This window comes from Heliangelus exortis, chromosome 28 (assembly GCF_036169615.1).
Source record: "Heliangelus exortis chromosome 28, bHelExo1.hap1, whole genome shotgun sequence".
In the NCBI taxonomy this organism is placed as follows: domain Eukaryota; kingdom Metazoa; phylum Chordata; class Aves; order Apodiformes; family Trochilidae; genus Heliangelus; species Heliangelus exortis.
The window spans coordinates 3,532,258-3,556,058 of NC_092449.1; the positions used below are offsets into that span (position 1 = coordinate 3,532,258).

A 23,801-nucleotide genomic window follows, 5' to 3' on the forward strand; every position below is an offset into this window, starting at 1 on the left:
TCTCGAGCGCTGATTGGCTCTCAGACCCGTCACTCACACCCAATCCCCGCCCCTCCCCGCCGCTGGGGTTTTGCCCCCTCCCTCCTCCCCCTCCCCTCCAGGTGCCTCGCGCCGCGCCGCGCGGGGGGAGGTGCCGCGATCCCCTTCGCGCCTTCCCGACGTGGCCCCGCCCCCTTCCCCCGCCCTCCCCAGGTGTGTGCGTGCTACGTCACAGCCCCCCCCCCCCCTCCGCTCCCTCCCCCCCCCCCCTCCCACGCGCACGGGGCGTGCTGGCGTCGTCGCCGTCCTCCGCGCGCTCCGCGTCACCGCTCCGGGCCTGGCGCGCGGCGGCAGCAGCGGCCGCGACGGTTCCGCTGGCAGCGCCTCGGGCTCCGCTCCGCTCCTCCGGCGGTGCCCGCCCGCCCGTCACCGCCGCCTCATTTTCTGCCGTTAACTCCGGCCGCCTTGTGGCCGCCCGGAGCGTCTCGGCGGCGGCTTGTTTGGCGGCCGGCTCGCGCGCGCGGCCTGGTGAACGCGGCGGATCCCGCCGCTCGCGTAAGGCGGCACCCGGGCTGCCTGAGGTGAGGCCCGGCCGGCTCGGGTGAAAGGAGGTGAGGGGTTGGGAGGAAGAGGAGGTGGGGAAGAGCCGCTTCTCCTCGCCGCCATGAGCGTGGAGGCGTACGGTCCCAGCTCGCAGACCCTCACCTTCCTGGACACCGAGGAGGCCGAACTGCTCGGCGCCGACACTCAGGGCTCCGAGTTCGAGTTCACCGACTTCACTCTCCCCAGTCAGACCCAAACCCCGCCCGGGCCTGGGCAGGCGGGGCCGGGACAGGGCCAAGGCCCGCCGGGAGCGGGGCAGGGACCTCCAGGACCGATCGAAGCGCAGGTGAGTCCGCGGGCGGGGGTGGAGGGAGACGGGGGAAGCGGGGGGGAGATCGGGGCGGCTCCGCCACTGGGGGAGGGGGGTCCGGAAGGGGAGGGCGGGCGGGCCCGGGCGGTGGGGCCGCGGAGGGGAAGCCCTGGGCGGGCTGTGGCGTTGGGCGCTTTGCCCCGACGGGGAAGTGGAAGCCGCGTGTGGCTGCTCGGCCGGGGATGGGCCTGGCAACCGAACGCGTGGGTTCTGCCCCGGAAAACACGGGGAGAGCGGGAGGAGGAGGAGGAAAGTTGAAGCCGGTTTGGGTGCTGGGGAAGCCGGCGGTTGTATCGTGGCGGTTGTGTGGTTTTTTTTTTTTTTTTTCGGTGCGAAGTAAAGGATTGGAAATGTTGCTGGGTGTCACTTTAGTTGCTTCTCTTCCTCCAAAGAAATAGGTTGTCGAAAGTTGAGCGCTGTGGAAATTCGCCATCCTTCCTTTAATTCCTTTCTTCCGCGGGATTAAAAGCCCCGTAGGCCTTTTAATTTATTATATTATTTTTTTTCTGCTGCGTGGTTGCTAGGTTGGTTTGTTTTGGGTTTGTATGGGAGTGACAGTCGGTACAGCTTGAGATTTAAGTTCACAGCTTAACTCTTAACTTAATAAGAGATTTTTGTGGATTTTTTTTGCTAGCTTGTTGGTGATACATAAAGGACAATTAAATTAGCAGTTCACAAAAATGAAAGGAAACGGGCACCAAGAGTTTAATGCTCAAAAGAAGTGTTGCAAGTGCAGATAGTGCCTATCACTGTGTTACACCTTGACCGAAGTTAAAAAACAAACAAAACCTCTGAAGAGCTCTTGTGTTTTAGAAATGTCAGAATGTTTAGAATGTGTTTTACAAAGTCAGCCTTTTCCCCATTTCAGGTTCATTGGATGTAACACTCGTTTCCTGCCCTTACCAACACTTCAGTGTTTGTAAATAGTCAAGGATTTGTTTAAAGAGGAGTTGAACTTCTTTAGCTGAGTTTTCAATTTCGAACCAAACCTCCTCTGGGTGGGCTTGGTTTGTCCTTTCTGCTCCCAAAACCTGATGAGGGAGGGGCTGGAAATGGTAGAGCTGGGAAAGGGGAGAGTGTGGCTGGGTGTGCAGACTCTACAGGTGGGATTATCCCATCCCAGCTCTCTGGGGGTTATTCTGGGTCAAATAAAATCATTTTCTTGTGCTTGAAAGTCCTCATGTGCAGCTGGGGTGTCTGGCTCCGGGTTGGTGTGTTTGTAAAACAGAGGCAGAGACCTGACCCCATGGGCTCTGTGTTTATTTTCTGTTTGTTTGAAGCTTTTGGGTGAGGAGGAACTTCAGTTGGAGCATTGAAATGTCAGAATTGTTGTTGTGTAGTAGTAAAATTGTCTGTGGAGAGTCAGGCTGTACATGAATTGATTAAAAAGGCAGTTTTGATAAAATCATAAAGCTTTAATAGGTTGTGCTCCTTCCAGAACTTGCAGAATATGTGGCCAGAAGAAGAAAAACCACCCTGTAATAAGCAAAAAGACAAGAGGATTAATCTGTTCTTTTTTTGTCTAAACATGTTTGAAAAGTCTTTGAAGCAAAATGAAAAAAAAAAAAAATCTTGAGAGCATGTTGTGTGTTCAGGTAGCAGTGTGTCTGTAACCAGCTGTCCTGGCAAGAAGGAATCCATTTTTTAATTTTTTTTTTTTTTTTTTTCCCAAACAAAGTGAGTTTGTAATGTTCCTGCAAACTCTTCCTCTGCTCCTGCTCCTTATTTTGGGTCTAGAAATGTAGGGTTTGGGGAGGGTGAGGAAAAGGGAATGGACCTATTGCAACAAGAACTCTCAACCATGTAATAACTGCAGTCTCCTCCTGAGCTGAACTCCCCAAATCCCTGGATCTGTTCAGACTTGCAGGTTTCAACGGGCTCATCAGAGATAAGATCAGAAATTGTGGTTTGTTTGTTTTGTTTTTTTTAAAAGATTCTGGGGAAAATCGTGCTGTCTTCAACCAAAAAAAAAAAACTTATGTCAGTTGGCAAGGAACATACTAAATAATAGCTTCTAGGCTTAAAATTGTTCACATTTTGCTTCATTAAATGTTGTCTCTGTGGTGATAATTAAAGCTCCATGAATAAATAATTTCTCTTTGGAGCTGATAAACACTGGAGTTAGACTTTTACCCTGCTTTGTATTTTGGGTTCTTTTTAGTGTCTTCATGTTTAAAAAGATGAGCTGAGCAATGCAGAGCACCTCATTTCTTAAGGAAATGTGATTGATTTAGCCAGTCTACAAGAGCTTCTTTTCCCAAGGTGTATTTAACTGACAGTTTAAAGGTGTTGTTACAATTGATTGGTGTCCAATTGACTACAGGTAGCAAGGTGGTAGTAGTGCAGAAGCAATGCCTTCTATTTCTATTTTTTTCTTCAGAAAACAATATAATTAAAAAAAAAACATATAATTAAAAACCATAGGAATAAATTTTTCTAAAGAAAAATCAAGATAAATTAAATAAATTTATTTAAGATTTTACTCAAGATAAATTAATATAAAATTTCAAGATAAATTCTGATTTTTCCCTTACTTTTTCTACTTCTCCAGGCTAGGACTTAGTTGTGATGCTTGGAAGGAGCAGGCACATGGTGGTAATGTTTTAGCTGAGCTCTTTGAGGAGGCTGGCTCAGCTGGTAGATTTTGGGTCCAGACAGTGGGGGTTGGATTGAATTTCCAGTTTTACCTAAAAAGTTTTGTCCTGCCTGCCTGAGAATTATTCCTGGTTGCTCAGGTCCCTGTCTGGAGACACTGAGCAGGATTGAAGTGCTTTGCCAGCATGGATTGGGCTGAAGCCTTGTAGCAGGAGTCCTCTTCTAGCAAAATACATACTTAATTGCAATTAATTATTCTTGTTGCAGCTTGAAATGTACCACTTTAAAGGAAAACTGCAGCCAGTGGCTGCAGCACCCAACCTGGGGCTCAGCTCCTGGTGTGGGTGGGGGCACCCTGAGAAATTGGGATGGGAATATTCAGCTAACAGTGATTTGGGGGCTTTTCCCTGGTCAGGAGAAGCCAGCCACATCCATGACCTCATCCAGTTTGCTTTTCTGTAACCCAGTTCCCTGGCTCTTTGTTGCTCGACCAGTATTTTAGAAGCTAAAAAAAAAAAAAAGGAGGGAGGGAGGGACAGGTACCTTGGTGATGGTTTCAGAACACCTCAGCCTTCAGATGGCTGTAGCTGCTAAACTTGCTGTGCCAGAAGTTTCAGTCAACACTTTGAAAAGAGAAGAGCCCCCCCCCAGCCTTCTCCAGCAGGTGATTGTGCCAGATTTTTTCTAGGGTGCACAGAGGCTGACAGCACAGGAGGCTGGAGAACAATAGTTGAGTCACTTCCTCGTTGTGTGCCTGCCAAAAACTCAGTACTCACTGCTGGATTCTCCTGGTAACAGGTGACATCACTCCTGCCCTCCTCTGAAAGGGATGAGCTCCCTGGGCTCTCACTCACACAGGCACCTGCTGCACTCGTTGGAGCTCTTAAAGCTCTTTTTTTTTTAAGCCAGAAGCCTGGTTCTGCTACCATTCAAAAATCAGATTTTTTTTCTATGAACTCGCCCCCCCCAAAAAAAAAAAAAATTAAAATTGTCACTTGCTGTGTATAATAATAGAGTTGTTTGGAAGGGATTGATAGAAATGCACCAGTGGATGCCTGGGATCTTCTAAAACTCAGGCTTTGGATACCACCTGTTCCATGAGAAGTTCCCAGCACCTTTTGTAAAATGTTATTTAAATTGGATATTTATCTTCTAACTGTGGAGTTGTTTTACCCACTGAGCTGGTGGGATTTGGGTTCATCCTACTAATGGGCTGTTGCAGTTCCTTGGGGTTTGATGGGGTTTTTTTTTTTCCTTTTTCCCCTACACTGATGGTTCCTCTTGGCTGATTCTTTCTGTTAAAAGCCAGGAATTGGAGGTCAGATCAGTAAAAATTCACACCTTTAGTTTGGGTTGTGCAGCCTCATTTCATTGGAATAAAAAGAAACAAAGGTGGTGTCACCAGGGCAGGTTCCTCACTGCTGGAGGCAAATAGGAAGTGGCTTCCTCTTCTTTTTAAATTCAACTCCTGCAATTGGCTGGTAAATTTTTAATGTGCAGTCCTGAAACTGGCTGCTGGGGAATTAAATGAGACTTCCAGACAAGTGGCTTGGTTTGATTTGCTTCTGAGCTGTTGTAGCTTGAAAATGCTACAGCAACTGTTTTAATCAACTCTCTTTTAACAAGGATTTAAGCTCTCTCTTTAGCTCTCTCATCTGTTGTCAGAGAATTAAGTTACAGATAAATTGCATTAAATGTCTAAGTGCAGGAGAGTTATTAAAATATTGCACTGATAGGCCCTGAGTGGTTCTTATGCTCTCATTTATGAGCTGAGATTTTCAGAAATAAAGATTCTAATCCAAGATATAAATATTCTAGTAGATATAAAAGATGTATATAAAAAATATATATTCTATATCATATATTATGTATGTTATATAATCTAATATGTAATATATAATATATATTCTAATAATAATAATATTATTAGAATATATAATATATATTCTAATAATATATAATATATAATGTATAATATAATATATAATATATAATTATATTATAATAATATATAATAATATATTCTAATAATAATATATATTCTAATAATATATATTCTAATATATTATTTATAATATATGTAGTATATAATCTAATATAATATTTATAATATATGTAGTATATAATCTAATATAATATATATAATATATAATAATCTATAATATATATAATATATGATAATGTAATATATATTTATATTATATATTATTATAGATTATTATATATTATATATGTGTATATATTAGATCTTATATATATAAAAAGATACATATAAAAGATAGAAATATTCTAATCCAATCCTTTAGAAACATTTGGGGTTTTAACCCAGCTGAGGGTTTTTGCTCTGGTGGGGAAGCTCCACCTCCCAGCACTGATCCCACATCCTTGTTAAGGTTGTGCTGATCATTACAGTCACTGTGTTCCCTTCCCCACCTTTTTCCACTCAAAGTTAGGGTGTTTTGCTCAACTCAGAGGTTTTTTTTAGGAGCTTTTGATTGAAAGAGTGAAAGGCTCAGTTGATGGAGTGAACAGAGTTTTGGGAGATGTCTGGAGCTTGGTGCTGAGGTCTGCAGGGATGGAATAAAAGCAGAACACACCTGGGAAGCCCAAGGGGCAGCAGCTGTGCTCATCATGCCAAAACCTGGGTTCTGCCATTCTCACTGTCTGACAGTAAACACCCTCTACTCAGTATTGCCCAAAAAAAGTTATTTTTAGCATTGCTTGGTGGGTGAAAGTTGCTGACACAGCACCAAATGTTGCAGAACCTCCTGGTTCTGGCAGTTGGGGCAGCAGAGAACCAGCACACCAGGTGTGGGGGTGCTCTGAAAACCTGGGCTGCATTCCTACTTTGGATGCACTTCTGGGGGGGTTTTGGGCAACTTTTGGAGAGACTTTTTTTTTTTTTTTTTAATGAAATCGTGTTGTAGCTAAAACAACTTTAAAGTAACACAGTAGTGACTGTAATATCTGCTGGTATTTTGCAAGTATGTTTGTTTGACTCAGTACATCTGGAACAAGCAGTACTGCCTGAAAACCCATTGCTGTTACCTCTTACACTATTCCAGTTTATTTTTTTTTATTTTATGTGAGAACAGACTCCTTGACTACTTTTTCTCTGTTGTTCGAGTGCCATGAAGTTGTGGGAGGGGGATAAAACCCTGATTTGGTAGATGGAGAACAGCAGAAATAGGTGGGGGAAGTCCTGTGCCATAAAGATTCTGTTTTCAGGTAGATTGTTGGAGTAATATGAAGGATGAAATACCAAAAATACTGCTGGAGTTGTTTAAATGCAGTTGTGTGTTGTGGAAGACTACATGGAAAACTGTAATCTGCAGAAAAGCAATCTCCTTTTGTTAACTTTTTTTTTTTTTTTTTCTGCTTACCAACTGAAGTTTAAATAATCCTGTAAAATAGAAGCTAATGAAGCAAGTATCAGTTATATAACTGGTCCCTGTTTCAGCTCTGACAAGCATTTTTCTTTCCTTTTGAGTTTTTCTAAATTAAACCCCAAGTTTTGTTGGTTTTTTTTTTTTTTGAGGAGCAATTGGCTTTTATGGTTCAGACTTTTATTTTGCTTGTATAACTTAAGCACTGACCTTGCCTCCCAGGTTAATGGACCTGATGGCATCCTGCAGAATGGAGCTGTGGATGACAGTGTGGCTAAAACCAGCCAGCTCCTGGCAGAGTTGAATTTTGAAGAAGATGAAGAAGACACCTACTACACAAAGGATCTCCCTGTTCATGCTTGCAGGTGAGACCCAATCTTTGCCACAGGGCAGGAGCACTTTGTGAAAGGTTTTTGCTTCAAGTTTTAGGGGTTTGAGAGCAACTTCTTGACACATCCAGGTACTGGAAGGAGAGTGGAGCCTTCTGGTGAGCTCCTGGCTAGACTTAAAACTGCCTCTTCCCTGAGGGCTTTGACCTCCCTTGAGGAGCAGAAGGCTGAGCCAGCCAAGGGTTGGAAATGGGGGGAAATAGTGAAATACTTGAGGCTCAGAACAGAAATTAAATTCATGTTTGATACTCATGTTCCTAGTTTTCACTTCTAGTTTTGTACACTGCTAAAAAGCTCAAATCTTGTTTGAATCACCCAATCACTTCCTCCTTTTCCTTTTGAATTCCAGTTACTGTGGGATCCATGACCCTGCTTGTGTGGTTTACTGTAACACCAGCAAAAAGTGGTTCTGTAACGGGCGTGGAAACACATCTGGCAGGTAAACAGTCATTTGATGGCAATAACATTGACAGGCTTGTTCTGGCATGGACTTGTTTTGAAATGTGGTGACTGTGACTTAGATTTAGGTGACAATTGAAGTCCAGTGACTTAAAGGTGAACTTCCAGCCTGCTGTTCAGCTTTGCTGCTGCTCCAGTTTAGGCTTCAAGCTCAGCAAAGCTTGAATCACTTCTGTGAAGAGAGCTTGCTGCTTTATCTCCACCTTATGTTCCTTCAAAGCACAGCAGAAGAGATGATTTGACCTGCAGGAAGGTTCTTAAACTTATGAGTAACATAAAAATACATTTTTTGCATGTTTTCTATTCTTTGACACTCATTTACCTTAAAGCATTCAACTCTGAGGAGTTACTGAGGTTGTGTTAGCAGTGTCCTTGCTGGGATGAAAATATTTTGGGTCTTTTAATAGCTGAATTTCTAAGGAGTAAACCTGATTTGCTGTTAATTCATACAAATGTCTGTCCTCTTGGGTTTCAGCCACATTGTGAACCACCTGGTGAGAGCAAAGTGCAAAGAGGTGACTCTCCATAAAGATGGACCTCTAGGAGAGACAGTCTTGGAATGTTACAACTGTGGATGTCGTAATGTGTTCCTCCTTGGCTTTATTCCAGCTAAGGCAGACTCAGTGGTTGTTTTGCTGTGCAGGTGAGAGAAGGCCTTTGTTGGTGTGTTTGTGGCAAGTCTGTTGCACAACTTTCTTTCTAAAGGACAGCACTTGCTTTCATTTTGTACCAAAAAATCTAATTTACCACTGTTTTTTCCTTTTGATGGTCATGTAGGCTTTGTGCAGTGTGTGCCTGCAGGAACATGGGGCAAATGTCTTAGTTCAGTAAAAAAGCAGCCCTCCCAAATAAAGCAGTCCTTAATGGAAGAAAGGTGGTTTTCCCCTTTGTTAAACTGTAGTTTTCAGCTTTGAAAGAATAACAGATCTGTTCAGGAAGCTCCCTGCAGTAGCAACTCTTTATTACACAGCCAGCAGCCTAGAGGGTTTTGTTTTTTCCTTTGAATGACATACTTGAGTTGTTTTACCAGCCTGATAAAAGCTATTTTTACACTTCACCCAGTAGACCTTTTCTTCAACTTGTCTAATTTAATAATTTTTTTTCAATATTTTGGTTGTGCAGGCAACCATGTGCCAGTCAGAGCAGTTTAAAGGATATTAATTGGGACAGTTCACAGTGGCAGCCTCTTATCCAAGATCGTTGTTTCCTTTCCTGGCTGGTCAAGATTCCTTCTGAACAGGAACAGCTGAGAGCACGTCAGATTACAGCACAACAGATCAACAAACTGGAAGAGCTCTGGAAGGTATGTGTTGCTTTTCACAGTTCTGGTTATGTTTTACCAAGTTTTGTCCTTTTCAGGAAAGGAAGGACCAGACTTTTGTAGCAACTGGGAAAGGCAGGGAACATTTTTTAAGATCTTGCAGGTTTGACAAGCAGTGCAACTGGGAATTGATCAAAGGATTCAGGAGATCATTTCTCCAAGTAGGAAGGTTTCACCCTTAGGTTCTTCAGCTCTGTTCAAGTTGCACTGTCAGGCAAAAAATCTTAAAAAAAATCAGGCAAAAAAAATCTTTTCAAGCAGTTTTAATAGCTTATCATACCTTGATTTAATTTGCTGTAGTAGTAGCTCTGTTCAAGTTGCACTGTCAGGCAACCTGAAAAAAATCTTTTCAAGCAGTTTTAATAGCTTATCATACCTTGCTATAATTTGCTGTAATAGTAAAGCATGATATTATCAGCCCTTTGAGGGACTGATGCTTGATGTTTGTGCTTTAAATCCTAGGAAAATCCCTCTGCAACTCTTGAGGACTTAGAAAAGCCTGGTGTTGATGAAGAACCACAGCATGTCCTGCTTAGATATGAAGATGCTTATCAATACCAAAATATATTTGGGCCTCTAGTGAAACTTGAGGCAGACTATGACAAGAAACTCAAGGAGTCTCAGGTGATGTTCTGGAAATAAATCTGACAGGGGGGACTTCTCACCACTTCTCTAGTATCAAACACGTGGTTGCTTTTAACAGCATAGAAGGGAGGCTCAGGTGAAAATGTCAGGAAAGAAAATCCTCAAACTGAGATATTTAAAGAGCTTGAAACACTTGAACCTCCCTTTATGTGTTCTAAGTTATTTCCAAGAACCATTTTCTGTCATAGATCTGTGCAACTTGGCCACCTTCTTTTATATTGTTGACTTCATAACATGCAGTTAGCTTTGTCACTCAGAGTTTCCAGTTAAACTTGAATCCTCTGAGCTCACACAAACACTTAGCCAATGGTTTAAAGGTAGGCAGGGGGAGAGAGTTAACCCAGGTGGTGATTAGGACTTTGTTTCTTATTAACAGAATTACCTTCTGCAGATGGGGTGAACTCAGAGCACAGTGATAAATACAGATATTTGTACTGTGACAGTGGAACAGCAAGTTTGGTGTTTCATCACTGTTTTGAAGTCCAGGATGGTGAGGGCTCTGGTAGCTGTCAAACAGCTCTTTCAGAACATAACAGATGCCTTTTCTTTACCATCAGACCCAAGATAACATCACAGTCAGATGGGACCTGGGCTTGAACAAGAAAAGAATTGCTTATTTCACTTTGCCAAAGACTGATTCAGGTAATGACAGCTTGATTGTGTGTTTTGTCTTTTTTTTTTTTTAATGCTTGGTGAATAACATCAGTGTTTAAAAAACTGTGATGATCTGGCCCAGAATATAAAACAGTACTGTAAGTTTTTTGTGTTGTGGGGGATGGTTGGTTTTGGTGAATTTGCTGAGGGTTTTTTTTTTTTTCTTCCTTTGTAGACATGCGTCTTATGCAAGGAGATGAGATCTGCCTGAGGTATAAAGGAGACCTGGCCCCTTTATGGAAAGGAATTGGTCATGTTATCAAAGTTCCTGATAGTATCCTTTACTTAGTGAGCCTTCAGGAAGGCTCTGCTGAAGGTTGAACTCTCTGAGAAATCAGTGTATGTGTGTAAAGGTAATTTTGATGGGATTTGTTGCGGAGGGGCTGCTGAAAAAAAAAGAAAAAAAAACCCCAAACAAACCAAAATTGGGGAAAATAAAATTCAAATTTTTGCTGTAGATTACTACTTAACGAGGTTCTACAGATTATGGTGATGAGATAGCCATTGAGCTGAGGAGCAGCGTGGGAGCTCCTGTGGAAGTCACTCACAACTTCCAAGTGGATTTTGTATGGAAGTCAACTTCCTTTGACAGGTACTGAGACAGCACTTCAATCCCTGGCAGATGATGGGAGCAGTTGGTGTGTAGTTTATCCTTTACCTTCAGTGGTATCTTCTCTGCAGGGTTTTGTGACAGCACTTTGTAGTATTCCTGTGGGGAATACCAAGATCTGTGGGTTTGGACTCTTTTTTTTTGTCTCCTCATTCTCTCTTCCCAGGCTACATTTAATAGAAATTTCTGATTAACCTTTGTGTAGGACACTTGTGAATGGTTTCAGTGTTCATACTGATGGTTCTTCTGCCTCTCCCTCCTTTCAGAATGCAGAGTGCTTTAAAAACTTTTGCTGTGGATGAGACTTCAGTGTCTGGGTACATCTATCACAAGCTGTTAGGTCATGAGGTAGAAGATGTAATCATTAAATGCCAGTTGCCAAAACGTTTTACAGCACAAGGACTTCCTGATCTGAACCATTCTCAGGTAACTCCTCTCCTTTTTACTACACCCCAAGAAGATGAGAGTGGATTTATGAATAGAGGTTGAACAATTTTGTTGCTTTCTGTGCATTGCATGCTAAATAGCAATTAAAAAAATCTGTATTTTATAGGTTTATGCTGTGAAGACTGTCCTGCAGCGTCCTCTGAGCCTTATTCAGGGTCCCCCTGGTACTGGAAAAACAGTGACATCAGCCACAATAGTTTATCACCTGGCCAGACAGGGCAATGGGTAAGAACTGTTCTCTCTTGAACCTTTCAGGTATGAGGTTACTTTATTCATGGTCAAAGAATCAACTTGCTTTTTAAAAGCAAAAATAATTTGTATCACTGAACTAAAAAACCTTTCTGGAAGTGTGTTTTTTCAGGGAAGACTTGTGCTTATTTCAGGAAATACTCATCCCTGGAAAGTTTTTAAGGGGCATCCATTATAAACCACGATAGTGGAGAAGTTTCCATCTTATTGAGGCTTTACTTTTGGTTTAATTTTTTGGGTTTTTTTCAAGGCCTGTGTTAGTCTGTGCCCCAAGTAACATTGCTGTGGATCAGCTGACTGAGAAGATCCATCAGACAGGACTCAAAGTGGTTCGTCTGTGTGCTAAGAGTCGTGAGGCAATTGACTCTCCTGTCTCTTTCTTGGCACTGCATAACCAGATCAGAAACATGGACAGGTAAGAATGGGCTGAGGGGGGCAGGGGAACAAAAAAACCAAAAAAAACCAAAAAAAAAAACCAAACAGTTTGTGTTGAGTTGGACACAAGTGATTAACTTTATAGTGATGACAACGTCTGCTTGATGGGATAACTTTTTTGGGTCTGTACTCATTAATGTTTTACAAATGAGTTCTACTCTCATCCTCCCAAGTCGTTAATTAGGCCGTAAAGCAAAATTCCTTTATTTTTGGGTTGTTTGGCAGCATGCCAGAGCTTCAGAAACTGCAGCAGCTTAAAGATGAAACTGGAGAGCTGTCCTCTGCTGATGAGAAACGTTACCGTGCTCTGAAACGGACTGCAGAGAGGGAATTACTGATGGTGAGGTTCTGAGTGTCTCTGTTCTGCCACTGCAGTTTGCTGGTGGAGATCAGAGTATAACTTCATTTTCTTGTTGTGGGGGGGGTTGTGTGGAGTCCTGGAATGGTATTGAATATTCTTCAGTGTAGAAATATTCTCTGATATCCTACTGGATTGATTTCAGTTGTGCTTCTGTCTCAGAATGCAGATGTGATCTGCTGCACCCGTGTGGGAGCTGGGGATCCATGCTCTTCAGTGTAGAAACATGGTCTGTTTGATACCCCACTGGACTGATTTCAGTTGTGTTTGTGTCTCAGAATGCAGATGTGATCTGCTGCACCTGTGTGGGAGCTGGGGATCCAAGACTTGCAAAAATGCAGTTCCGTTCCATTCTGATTGATGAAAGCACCCAGGCTACTGAGCCAGAGTGCATGGTGCCAGTTGTCCTGGGGGCAAAACAGGTAAGAGCTGTTGGGTTTCATTGAAGGAAACAGAGTTTCTAAATAGAGGAAGGAGCAGCAAGCAGTAAAATCCACACTGGAGGGGCACGTAGGGAGACAAAATCCTTCCCTTTTGTGGAAGACGTGGAGCTGAAGAGCTTCGTTTTGTGTCAGTTTTCTCTTCCTATGGCATAATCTTTTTCAAGAACATGTTGGTCCTATTGGAACAATCTGGAGACTGAAGGAAGATTATTTTTTTATTCAGAAATCAGCTGAAAAGCTCCTTGACACCCCAGCTTTCTGAGCCTTAGGTTAGATCCAAACGAGTCGGAGCAGCGTATTGCTTTTGCTTCTGGTTACGAGGCAAGCTACTGAAAATAAAAATAAAAACTTGGCTAGCTGCAATCTCTCTTCTCCACAGCTTATCCTGGTGGGTGACCACTGCCAGCTGGGTCCTGTTGTCATGTGTAAGAAGGCTGCCAAGGCAGGGCTGTCTCAGTCCCTCTTCGAGAGGTTGGTGGTGCTGGGGATCCGGCCCATCCGCCTGCAGGTGCAGTACCGCATGCACCCGGCCCTCAGCGCCTTCCCCTCCAACATCTTCTATGAGGGTTCACTCCAGAACGGGGTGACTGCAGGTAGGCAACAGCACCACTTCTCTAAATTAACTTCTTTGGGGTTTTTTCCCCGTTCATTAAGGATCAAAGGAAGGGTTCTTTCATCTCGAGGAAGGTTTTTAAGGCGTTCGCTTAAAAAGAGAATCGCCGCTGTGTTTGGTTTGGGGTCCTTTTGAGGTGCTTTGATGTGAAAATGAGGCAGGAAAGCAATGCTCACTTTTGCTGCTCACTGTTTTTGTGCTCTCCAGCTGACCGTGTGAAGAAAGGGTTTGATTTCCAGTGGCCTCAGCCAGATAAGCCAATGTTTTTCTATGTTACCCAAGGACAGGAAGAAATTGCCAGCTCAGGCACCTCCTACTTGAACAGGTAAAATTCAACACTGAGGTGTAAACTTGTTTAAAAATATTTTGTCCAATTGTATCTCAAAGGTAAGGGAGGTTGTTAAATGAATCTTAATTAAAAACCTCTGACATCCCTTGGAGAGGCAGTCACAGCTAATGAAGGCTGTGTATGCAGTTCCCTCTGCAAACCTCTATGCATTTTTCTCTCCTTCAGAATCTCTGCAACAAAGTTCATGGTACTCTGTGTTTGCCATAGCTTGTGTTGCCTTGCTGGGTGAATAAAGGCAGAACAGCTCAATAAGAGCTTGGGTTTTCAAAGAAGAGTTACTTTCTCTTTCTGGAAAGGTGGTATCTGTCTGTGCTGGGATACTGGACTTCAGTGCTGGTGATTCTTACACTCTGCAGTACTCCTAAATTAAATAGATGCTGTTTCCTGTTAACAGCTGGGATTGAAACTGCTTGCCTGCTTTTTTAATAAAAGCTGCCAGCAAAGATAGCACAGGCTGAGCTGCCTTTCAGGGTTGGTTTACCTTAGGCTCCCTTTAGAGTAAATGAAGAGAAAAAGGTGTCTCCAGTGGGAGCAGTTCAGCTCTTAAGTGGCTTTGAACTGGTCTGTGGAGGTGTGTGCTTGGCTTCATGAGTTGTAGAAGGAGCACAGGTCAATTAAGTGCCTAATATGTGGGATGACATTTTGCCAGCAAGTAAACTGACTGCAATTGCAGCAGGAAATGCTAATCAAATCCCACATTAAAGCCAGAATTCCAGTAGCTCCTCCAGCAGAGTCCTAAAAGTCTTAAATTTGGTGCAGGTGCAAAAAAGTGAGTTCTTTTCTATCCTTTTTTTTTTTTTTTTTTTTCCTGCACATTCCAATTTGTTTTTCCAAGAAGGAGCTTGAAGCATTTTGCTTCTCTTGGTCACATGCATTTGTTCAGATTCCTGGAAGGGAAACCAGACCAACTTCTGAAAAAAAGCTGCTGTGCTATTTTTCATCTCTGTCAGTTTCCTGCAAAGCATGTGCAAGACTGCTGAACACAGCAAGCCAGGTTGTGCACAAACAAATAGTTGGCTGGTGGGGAGAATGACATTAAAAACATTCTGTATTGAAAATATTTAAGATAAAGCAACTGAAGGATCTGTTTGCACAGCAGGCTGGAGTCATCTTGCTCATAAAAGTCTGTGTGCAAGTTCCATTTCATGGCCACCTTGAATTTTGCTGTTCTTGGAAGTTTAGTTCTAGGAAGAGAGTGATATATATATATATATATATAAGGAGAGATTTTGGTCTCAATTTGAGCCTTTTTAGTGAGGTGCTGTTGGCTTTTGCCTGTATTCCTCAGGCTGAAGATGTTTGTGTGTGGTCTGAGTCAGGAGATGACCCTGCTGAGTGTTCTGCAAAGCTCCAGCTGAATTAAGGAGTGCTCAAGCAGTGTAAAAAAAATTTTTTTTTTTGAAGTAGCCTTGCTGAAAAACACGTTCAAGTTTTCCAGACCCCTTAATTTGCAAAAAGCGAGATCTAAGGCCTTGATTCCTCTTATCTAAACATCCCTCTCTCTCTCTTCCTAGGACGGAAGCTGCCAATGTGGAGAAGATAACCACAAAGCTGCTGAAAGCTGGTGCCAAACCTGACCAGATTGGCATTATCACCCCTTATGAAGGGCAGAGATCCTACCTGGTGCAGTACATGCAGTTCAGTGGTTCCCTGCACACAAAGCTCTACCAGGTAAGGAGTCATTGCACAAAGAGGAACACTGGGATGCAAGGAAGGTAAAAAAAGTCAGATATTATGAAACTTCACAATATTTTCATTTGTAGCCTGGCTCCTTAGGCATCAGTCTGTGTTTATTCTTTAGTAATTTTTGAGGTTTTTTTTAGTTGATTGTGGTTAAAATAGATCAGGGAGAAGAGTGTAGGAGATACTAAATGCCAGAGAGTGTCAGGGGAGCCACTGGCCATATAAAAGAAGCCCTGTTCAGGTCTTGTTGAGAAGAAGTCTTTAGTGAGTCCATCCTCTGAGGACTCATTTAGGCACAGAAGGGAGAGATCATTAGTGCTTCAACTTTGGAAAAGCTTCAGGCAGCTTGTGTATGAGATAAAAGCATGAAGCCAAGGGACATGGAGGAAGCCAAGCTCCATAAATTCTGATGGTCATACCATTTATTTGCTTGGGATTATGTCCTCCCATCAGTGGAACTCCTCTACCAAACAGTAAAATATGTTGCTACAAACAAGGGGGTTGTATGTTTAATAAAGTCTGTTTTGCAATATTGAGGAGTCAGGTCAGTGTTTTCACTGAAGGAGAACTTAGTGGAAATGCTTTGATTTCTGCCAGGAATGATCTGTCCCTCTGATTCAGGTTTCTTGGGAGCAGGGAGCAGCAGTGCTCATTTGGAGCAGGCTTATTAGGAGGTTTTGGAATAGTCAGAAGTCTTTTTGGCAACAACCCTAGGAAAGGGATGCTTTCCACAGTGCAAATGCCAGTTTTGGGGAAATATGAGAACCATAAAGCAGTGAACATAAAAGTAATTTGTCCTCAACTGAGACTGTCTGTTCTCCTTTAGGAAAACTATTTAGTGACCAGTGGAATTATCAAATCATTCATCATTTAAAAAAAAAAAAAATAACATTTTTGTCAAATGATGGGAACTGCTTGTGCACAGCCAACAGGTTTTGTAATGCCTCTTGGTAGCATAACTCCTCTGCTTCCGTGAATTGCATGTTTTCATCTCTTTCAGGAAGTGGAAATTGCAAGTGTGGATGCCTTCCAGGGAAGAGAGAAGGACTTTATTATCCTTTCCTGTGTCAGGGCCAATGAACACCAAGGAATTGGCTTTCTGAATGACCCCAGGCGTCTTAACGTCGCTCTGACAAGAGCAAGGTGAAGTAGAAGTGGGCAAATTATTATTTTAGAGACAAACCTGGGGCTGCTAAAGCATCAGTCCAGTCCAGTTAACAAAACATCTGTGTTTTGTGAGTGGCAGGTCCCTTCCCCACCTGGTTTAGGGGTGCTTTGAATGTTTTTCACATTCCCTGCAATTTTTAAGAGCAATCTCAACCTAATCAGTTCCCATTTGGCATCAGTGGTTTGTAGAAACTGCCATGCTGTTCCTCTTTGTTTACAGGACACAACTCTTCTCTTCATCTGCTTCTTTATCCTTTCCAGAAACCATTTTATTTTCCCCTTTTGCTTCTCTTAAAAAGGGTTTGATTACTGAGAAAGGGTCTCAGAAAGGGCCCTGCTTGGCTGCTTGGTTTCTGCAAGCTTTAAACCAGAGGGGGTGGGTGGGCTGAGGCCACCAATGTGTTTGGCAACCCTGCTAAAGGAAACTTGCAATTATTGAGTCACTGGCTGCAGGAAACCTTTTTTTTCTAGTGTTTTGTCATACTATAGAAATCATCTGCTGTAAAAAAAAAAAACAAACCAAAAAAAAGGTTATTTTGGGGGCTGCTATTGTGTGGTTTTCCTTCAAAAGAGATGGGCTTTGAGGCTGTCCTGCCATTCACATGTTAGTCAAAATTAATTTGAGTTTGTTGTTGTTCCAGGTATGGAGTAATCATTGTTGGGAACCCAAAAGCTCTGTCTAAACAACCTCTTTGGAACCACCTCCTGAATTACTACAAGGAGCAAAAGGTTCTGGTGGAGGGACCTCTGAACAACCTCCGGGAAAGCCTGATGCAGTTCAGCAAGCCCAGGAAGCTTGTCAATACCATCAACCCAGTGAGTTCAGCTCTCCTGTCCCTCAGCTGGCTCTGGCATGAAGCAGCTGGGGCTTGATTGATCAATTATAAAAGGATGGATTAAACAGTCACCCCCTCACACCCATAAAATTCCATTTTTTTGCCTGCTTCATGCACTGTGTGACCCAAGGAAGTGGCTGTTTCAGCTGCTTCCAAGTTGAGCACTTCAAAACCTTTCTGGTTCTTTATTTTTTGAATTGTTCTTTATTTGCTTGGAAACTTTGAGGAGGTGGCATCTGTGGGGAATGAGATACCAAGTAACTTGTGTAGAAGGGGTGAGCTCCTCAGGTATGCAGAGTTAATACAGTGTACTTTACACCTTACAGCCTGAGGATTATCCTTAATTCTTTAATATAAAAAAGATGTTTATAAGGGGCAGGAGGAAGCTTCTCAGCCAGCACACAAGGACAGTGGCAGGAATAGAGCCAGGGAGAGCTATCCTAGCCTGAAAATGGACTGAAAATTCACCAAATCCTTCACAGTTTGGGGCAGGCTGCCTGCAGGATCTTATTTTTTGTTGTTGCCGTGACGTAGCTGAAATAATTGGGTGTTTTCCATTAGAACTGGTTTGTTTCCTCAGCACTTGTCAAGTGTGCATTACCTGTGGAGTTTAGGTGGATTTTTACCTGAAACAACTTCTGTTTGAGAGCAAAATTTCCTCTGCTAAGGCTTTTAACTCCTGTAATGCTTCCAGGGTGCTCGTTTCATGACCACTGCCATGTATGATGCACGGGAAGCAATTATTCCAGGCTCAGTCTACGACAGGAGCAGCCAAGGTAAAGGCACTTTTCAAAATCAACACCTTCCTCCATTTATTTTTCACTCCCCAGCTAGTCCTTGGGGTTATGGTATCTTCAAACTTTTCATCTTTGAAGAGCCACTACAGAAAAATAGGGAATGAAAATGGTTTTTTGGCTTGGCCTGATTGATGTCTGTAGAGCAAGTGAAAAATGAGGGGGGGGGGGAGTGTGTGTTCTGGGGGTCTGAGATGATGCTGTGGAAGAGGAAATGTGTAAGGTATGAACATAATAGATAAATGTTGAAATAAAGTGTAGAATAAATGGTGAGCTAGAACTCTTGGTGGTTCTTGGCAGTGGTAGGCTTGTCCTTTTAATTTCTGGCTCTCATTAATCCTGCTTACGAGTCCTCCTAATAAAAATAAATAATAATGTGGATCAGATATGAACTAATCAATAAAAATATGAATTGGTTTTTAAATATTCAGGATGCCTGAAATCACTGTGGCTTTTCCTCCCTCCCCCAGGGCGTCCATCCAACATGTACTTCCAAACCCATGACCAGATTGGGATGATCAGTGCTGGCCCCAGCCACGTCACTGCTATGAACATTCCTATCCCCTTCAACCTGGTGATGCCACCCATGCCCCCCCCAGGCTACTTTGGCCAGGCCAACGGACCAGCTGCAGGTACAGAACAGGGGAAAAAGGGTTCAAAAGCCACGTTTTTTGGGCTAAAATCAGGTTTTGTCACTCTTGCAGCAGTGCTGGTGAGAGCAGGTAATGATGTGAGGATTTTATGGAGTACAAACTCACCAGCAGTGTCCCTTTGCCACGGTGGTTCTGCCTTGTTGAGCACCTCTAAAACGTTGCCTCTGGGGGGAGAGGCTTTTTGAGCAATGGTTAATTCTCACCTCTTTGAATTGTGTAAGACTTCTCTCACTCTTGGTTGGGATCAACACTTTTCCAGGACGTGGGGCACCAAAAGGAAAGACTGGTCGTGGTGGGCGCCAGAAAAATCGGTTTGGGATTCCTGGAACTAGTCAGTCAAACCTTCCAAATAGTCAAGCAAGCCAAGATGTGGTGTCCCAGCCTTTCTCCCAGGGTCCACTGACTCAGGGGTATATCTCCATGAGTCAACCATCACAGATGAGTCAGCCTGGGCTCTCCCAACCAGAATTATCACAGGTAAGCAGAGTGGTTTGGGGTCTGGGCTGCTCTTTCCCTTGGGTTTCGTGCTGGTGATCCGGGTGCATGCACATCCTCAGTTCCTTGTGCTGAGGAAAACAGGAACTAAAGCCATTTTAATGACTCAACCACAGCATTTCTTACTCCTCCACTTGTTGGACTTGCTCCCCTCAGGCATAAAAATGAAATGCTGCAAGTACAGACTTCAAGTTGAGCCTTAGCTTTGAGCTGCCTGCTTGTTAACAGCCAGCTAATCCCCAAACCTTTGTATGTGTGGAAAATCTGCAGCAACAAGAGCAGATTACCTCTCAGACTTTAAGCCTGGGTGGCAGGTATTCTGCTTTGGAAGGGAACACTTGAGCTTGGAGATGAGTTGGAGGCTTTGACACATGCTTTCATTTCCAGGACAGTTACCTTGGTGATGAGTTTAAGTCTCAGATTGACGTGGCACTGTCACAGGACTCTACTTACCAGGGTGAACGTGCGTATCAACACGGCGGCGTGACGGGACTGTCACAGTATTAGAGTGTAAGGGACCCCAGGGTCACCCCTCTGCTTCCTCCTCCCTGATTTCAGTTGCTAAACCCAGAGATTTTTGGTCTGGAAAAAGCCAAAAGTCTCTAAAACGCAACTCGTTTTCCTTCCAGGTTGAGGAAGAAGAGCTAAGCTTGCGTGGAGCTTAGTTCATCAGCATTTTATTCTGGGTAATAAAAAAAATAAAATAAAATGGATACCTGTTTTCCACTGCTAAAACTGAAGCACCACTGTGTGAGAGCAACAGGAGAAAGAAAGAAACCAACCAACGGAGAGGAGAGGAGAGAGAGAGAGAGAAAGAAGAGAGAAAGGAGCGCGCGCGAGAGAGCCCACTGCTAGCTCACTGAGACAAGGAGACTGACCAGAGAGGAGAGAGAGCACAGAAGGACTGGCTGGAGCCTCTTGGGGAAGGCAAAACTCCCCCCCAAAAAAAAAAAAAAAAAGGAGTGCTCAGCTGAGTCCCTGCTCCCCCAGTCAAACACGCTCGAGAGAAGGGCCTTAAGCAGGTTTCACTTCATTCCATACTTCTCTTAGCGAGCAGGGCATTGCTTTTCAGAGCAGATGGGGAGAGGAAAACCCTCATCTCAGAGTTGTTCTCGTTCTAAAGGGGTACTATATTTTAGCAGTAACTGTTTACATTTTAGCAGCAGAGTATCTTTGAGAGAGGAGGAGGGAGAGTTCCTGAGGGAAGTGACAGCAAGCCAAGCAGAAATCCAGTGGCACGTAGCTGATGCTCAACTCTGAGATGCAGGTTTTGTTGTCCAACACTGGCTCTGAAATCCTAGTGTCATCGCCCACATTCTGAAGGGGTCTTTTGTGACAAGGTGGTTTTTAAAGAGATTCTTTCAAAGGAGCACTGGCTTTTTTAGAATTTTGTCTCGGAATTCTTAGTGGTGGACCTGGGAGATCCTTGTTCTGAGAAGCTCACAAAAAAAGTTGAAAACAACCAAAAAGAAAACAAAACAACCTTAAATTAGAGCACCAACCTGGAGAACTTTCAGTGTGATTTAAAGTTGCAGCAATCAGCCTCTTCTTCCTACCTTGGATAGCAGTCAGAGTGAAAGGAGCCTGCGCGCTGGAGCAGGAGGAGGGTTTCAAAGTGTTTTCTGTATGCTTTAATTGGCTACTGTCTGGACTCTACTCTGTGAAAAAAAACAGCCTTTCTGGCAGATGAACTTTGTGCTTGAAAAGGGGATGGGTTCCTGTGCCCTTCGGCCCTGGAGGAAAAGATGCTAACAGGCCTGCTTGACACTCCCTCAGATCTGGGGAAGAAGTAGTGGAAACTGGGGATTATATTGGTTCTGAAGTAAAGACTCTACAAGAAGCAGGTTGGCAAAAAAGGACAAAGCAGGCAGGTGTTGGAAGGTGGCCTCTGGTAGCTGGGTGGAACTGCAGAGATACTGGGTTAGGCTTTTGTGGGGCTTCTTGGGTGATTCAGGCAGAGAGCTGAAAGATTTCAGGTGTTGAAAACCAAACCTGGAGTTATTTTTCAGGTACTTGGCCGTGGCTGTGCCATCAATGCTGGCTGGAGAAATAGCTGGAAGTCAAAAACCTGAGAACAGCAGCACTTAGAAGAGAAGCCATCCAGTTTCAAAGTTTGTACCCATGTCTTATAAATATATGGGAACACTGGGAGCATTTTATTTCTGTCAAAACCTTTTTAGAAACAGCGCAGAGAATTTCCAAGTCCTCCAAAACCCATTTTTATCAGACCCTGAAATTAGGTTCAACCTCTACCTCCTAATTGGCAAAAATCAGTAGAGTGATTCATTAACCTGGGTGTTATCAAAGTTGGACTGAAGTTTAGCTTTATACTCAAAAGGGCTCCAAGTGTTTCTGATCTTTTTTTGGGGAGGAAAATTCCAAATACCTCTCATCTGAATGTACTTTCAAAGACATAAAACCCACTTTTTGTAGCTGGGGGGAAGCTCTTTCATTCCTGTCCTTTCTGTAGATTGTTGCCCTGCTTTCATGACCTGTACTTGCTGTAGTTTTTCCAGAGTGTCTCTCCCCCCAGTGCAGACCTGGAGTAGCACCCCCACAACCTGTGAGTAGCGTGCACATAACCATGGAGCAGGTGTTCAAACTTTTCCTTCAGTCCCACAGCGCCCGCTGGTGGGGAACTGCAAAAGAAACTTTGGAATTTCCAGAAATGAAAACAACAAAAAAAAAAAAAAACCAAACCCAAACGACACAACCCAACCGTTCTTTTTCTCATAATAAAAATAAATAAAAGCCTCCAGAGTTTAGACTTCTTAAAAAAAAAATGTGGAAGAATGGAGACACGGGCCACCTTCCTTCCTTGTGAGATGGACTGTTTTATTTATTAACATTGCCGAAGGGCTTTTAATTTTTTTTCCTTCTGTAGGCTGTGTAGTTGCATAGATTTTTCTGATAGGTTTAAGCTGTAACCCTCTGTGCAATGCAAATCCATTGAGTAATGTAACCCCCTCCTCTCCCCTCACCCCTTTATTTCACTGATGGGAATGCTTGCCTCTGCTTTGTGCTGGTTTTTTCCTTTGTAGCAGTTAACTCTGAGTTTTATAAATCCAGACATCAGTGCTAGCACGGTGTTAACTCTTTTTTTTTTTTTTTGATTTTGTCTCAGTTTGTTTTAAACCTGTTTGTCATCAATAAAATATTAATAAACAGCTCTTGCATTCAAGGTGGCCCCTAAGTTTCAATGCTGAAACCATGCAACATTCATTAAAACTTAGTCTGATTGTATAAACTTCCAAGTTTATTACTTTTTTTTTTTTTTTTTTTAACACAGCCTAGTACAAAAGTGGGATGTGTGTGCACAGGTAAGCAAATGAACTGTGAAAACTCAGGTTAAATGCCCACCCCCTCCCCTCCTCCAGGGGTGATTCCCTTGCTGGGAGGGGGGAACCTGCAGGCTGATTCCAGAGGTGCCCAATCCAGCCTGGAATTTTTTCTTCCCTCCCTGCTTCCCCTGGGCTGCAGTAAACATGAAAATGGCTTTTACCTGGTGCAGGGGGGGGGCTCAGCAAAGCTTGGCCTGGCTCCTGAGACCCCCAGGGGGGGTCAAGTGGCTACCAAAATGCAGCTCTGGTGGTCACCCTGTGGTCCTTGCTGTCACCCCCCCTGTGACAAAGGGACAGTCACCCTCCTTGGGGTTGGAGAAGCAGGAAAGGAGCTCTTGAGGCCCTTAGTCTGCCACAACTACCAAAAAAACTTAATAATTGAGGTTGTTTTAAGCTTAAAGATGAAAGCTCCTGGTGGGTTAAGTCCTACTCTAAGCCCTCAGCAACATTTGAAGTGTTTTTTTTTTTAGCAGAGCAGGGTGGCCATGGAACCATCAGAACCTCACCCAGCTCCTCCAGCCTTGGCTTTCAGTGCCACCCAGCAAGGTGTCCCCAAAGCCACTGTCACAGGTGAATTTTTCCTCTGCAAACCCCCCCCTTCCCAAGTGGATAAATCCTTATAAATCCTTAGTGCTGCCCTGGAGGGAGAGAGCCCAGCAGAGCTTGGAGACAACATCAGTACAAAAAAAAAAAAAAAAACCAAAAAAAAAAAACCCAAAAAATAATCCATGGGGTCAGGGTCACATTTAAAAAAAAAAAAAAAAAAAAAAAATTCAAGTTAACTCAGATTTCTTTTGTTCCCCCCCTTTTTGCTCCCCCAAAAAGCAAAGTTCTGTGAGGAATTCAAGATGGGGGGAGCTGTGTCCTCCCCCTCTGCCCAGATCTTGAACCTCTGCAGGCTGCAAGGTGGAAAAAAACCAGCAACAATTCCTGGGTGCTCAGAGGAGCTGGTGCCAAACTGGGTCCTTGCTGTGCTGACACCTCCTG

The 23,801-nt window shown here is 43.5% G+C and overlaps 1 protein-coding gene across 2 annotated transcripts; it reads left to right on the top strand.

The window, feature by feature from the left end:
- Positions 1-259: 259 nt before the first annotated feature.
- On the top strand, positions 260-22,654 carry UPF1 (UPF1 RNA helicase and ATPase). 2 transcript variants are annotated; one of them, XM_071727865.1, is made up of 24 exons: positions 260-868; positions 7,096-7,238; positions 7,612-7,701; positions 8,197-8,364; positions 8,844-9,024; positions 9,505-9,666; positions 10,245-10,329; positions 10,517-10,615; positions 10,825-10,933; positions 11,218-11,377; positions 11,505-11,623; positions 11,898-12,062; positions 12,308-12,422; positions 12,719-12,862; positions 13,263-13,476; positions 13,704-13,821; positions 15,360-15,516; positions 16,529-16,671; positions 17,337-17,511; positions 18,226-18,307; positions 18,796-18,957; positions 19,238-19,455; positions 19,861-19,983; positions 20,103-22,654. In XM_071727865.1, the coding sequence occupies exons 1-23, from the start codon at positions 644-646 to the stop codon at positions 19,978-19,980; spliced, it is 3,354 nt and encodes a 1,117-aa protein (XP_071583966.1). In that variant the 5' UTR covers positions 260-643; the 3' UTR covers positions 19,981-19,983; positions 20,103-22,654. The 2 variants fall into 2 exon arrangements, with proteins under 2 accessions (XP_071583966.1, XP_071583965.1); XM_071727864.1 differs by having other exon boundaries at positions 262-868; positions 10,816-10,933.
- Positions 22,655-23,801: the final 1,147 nt, after the last annotated feature.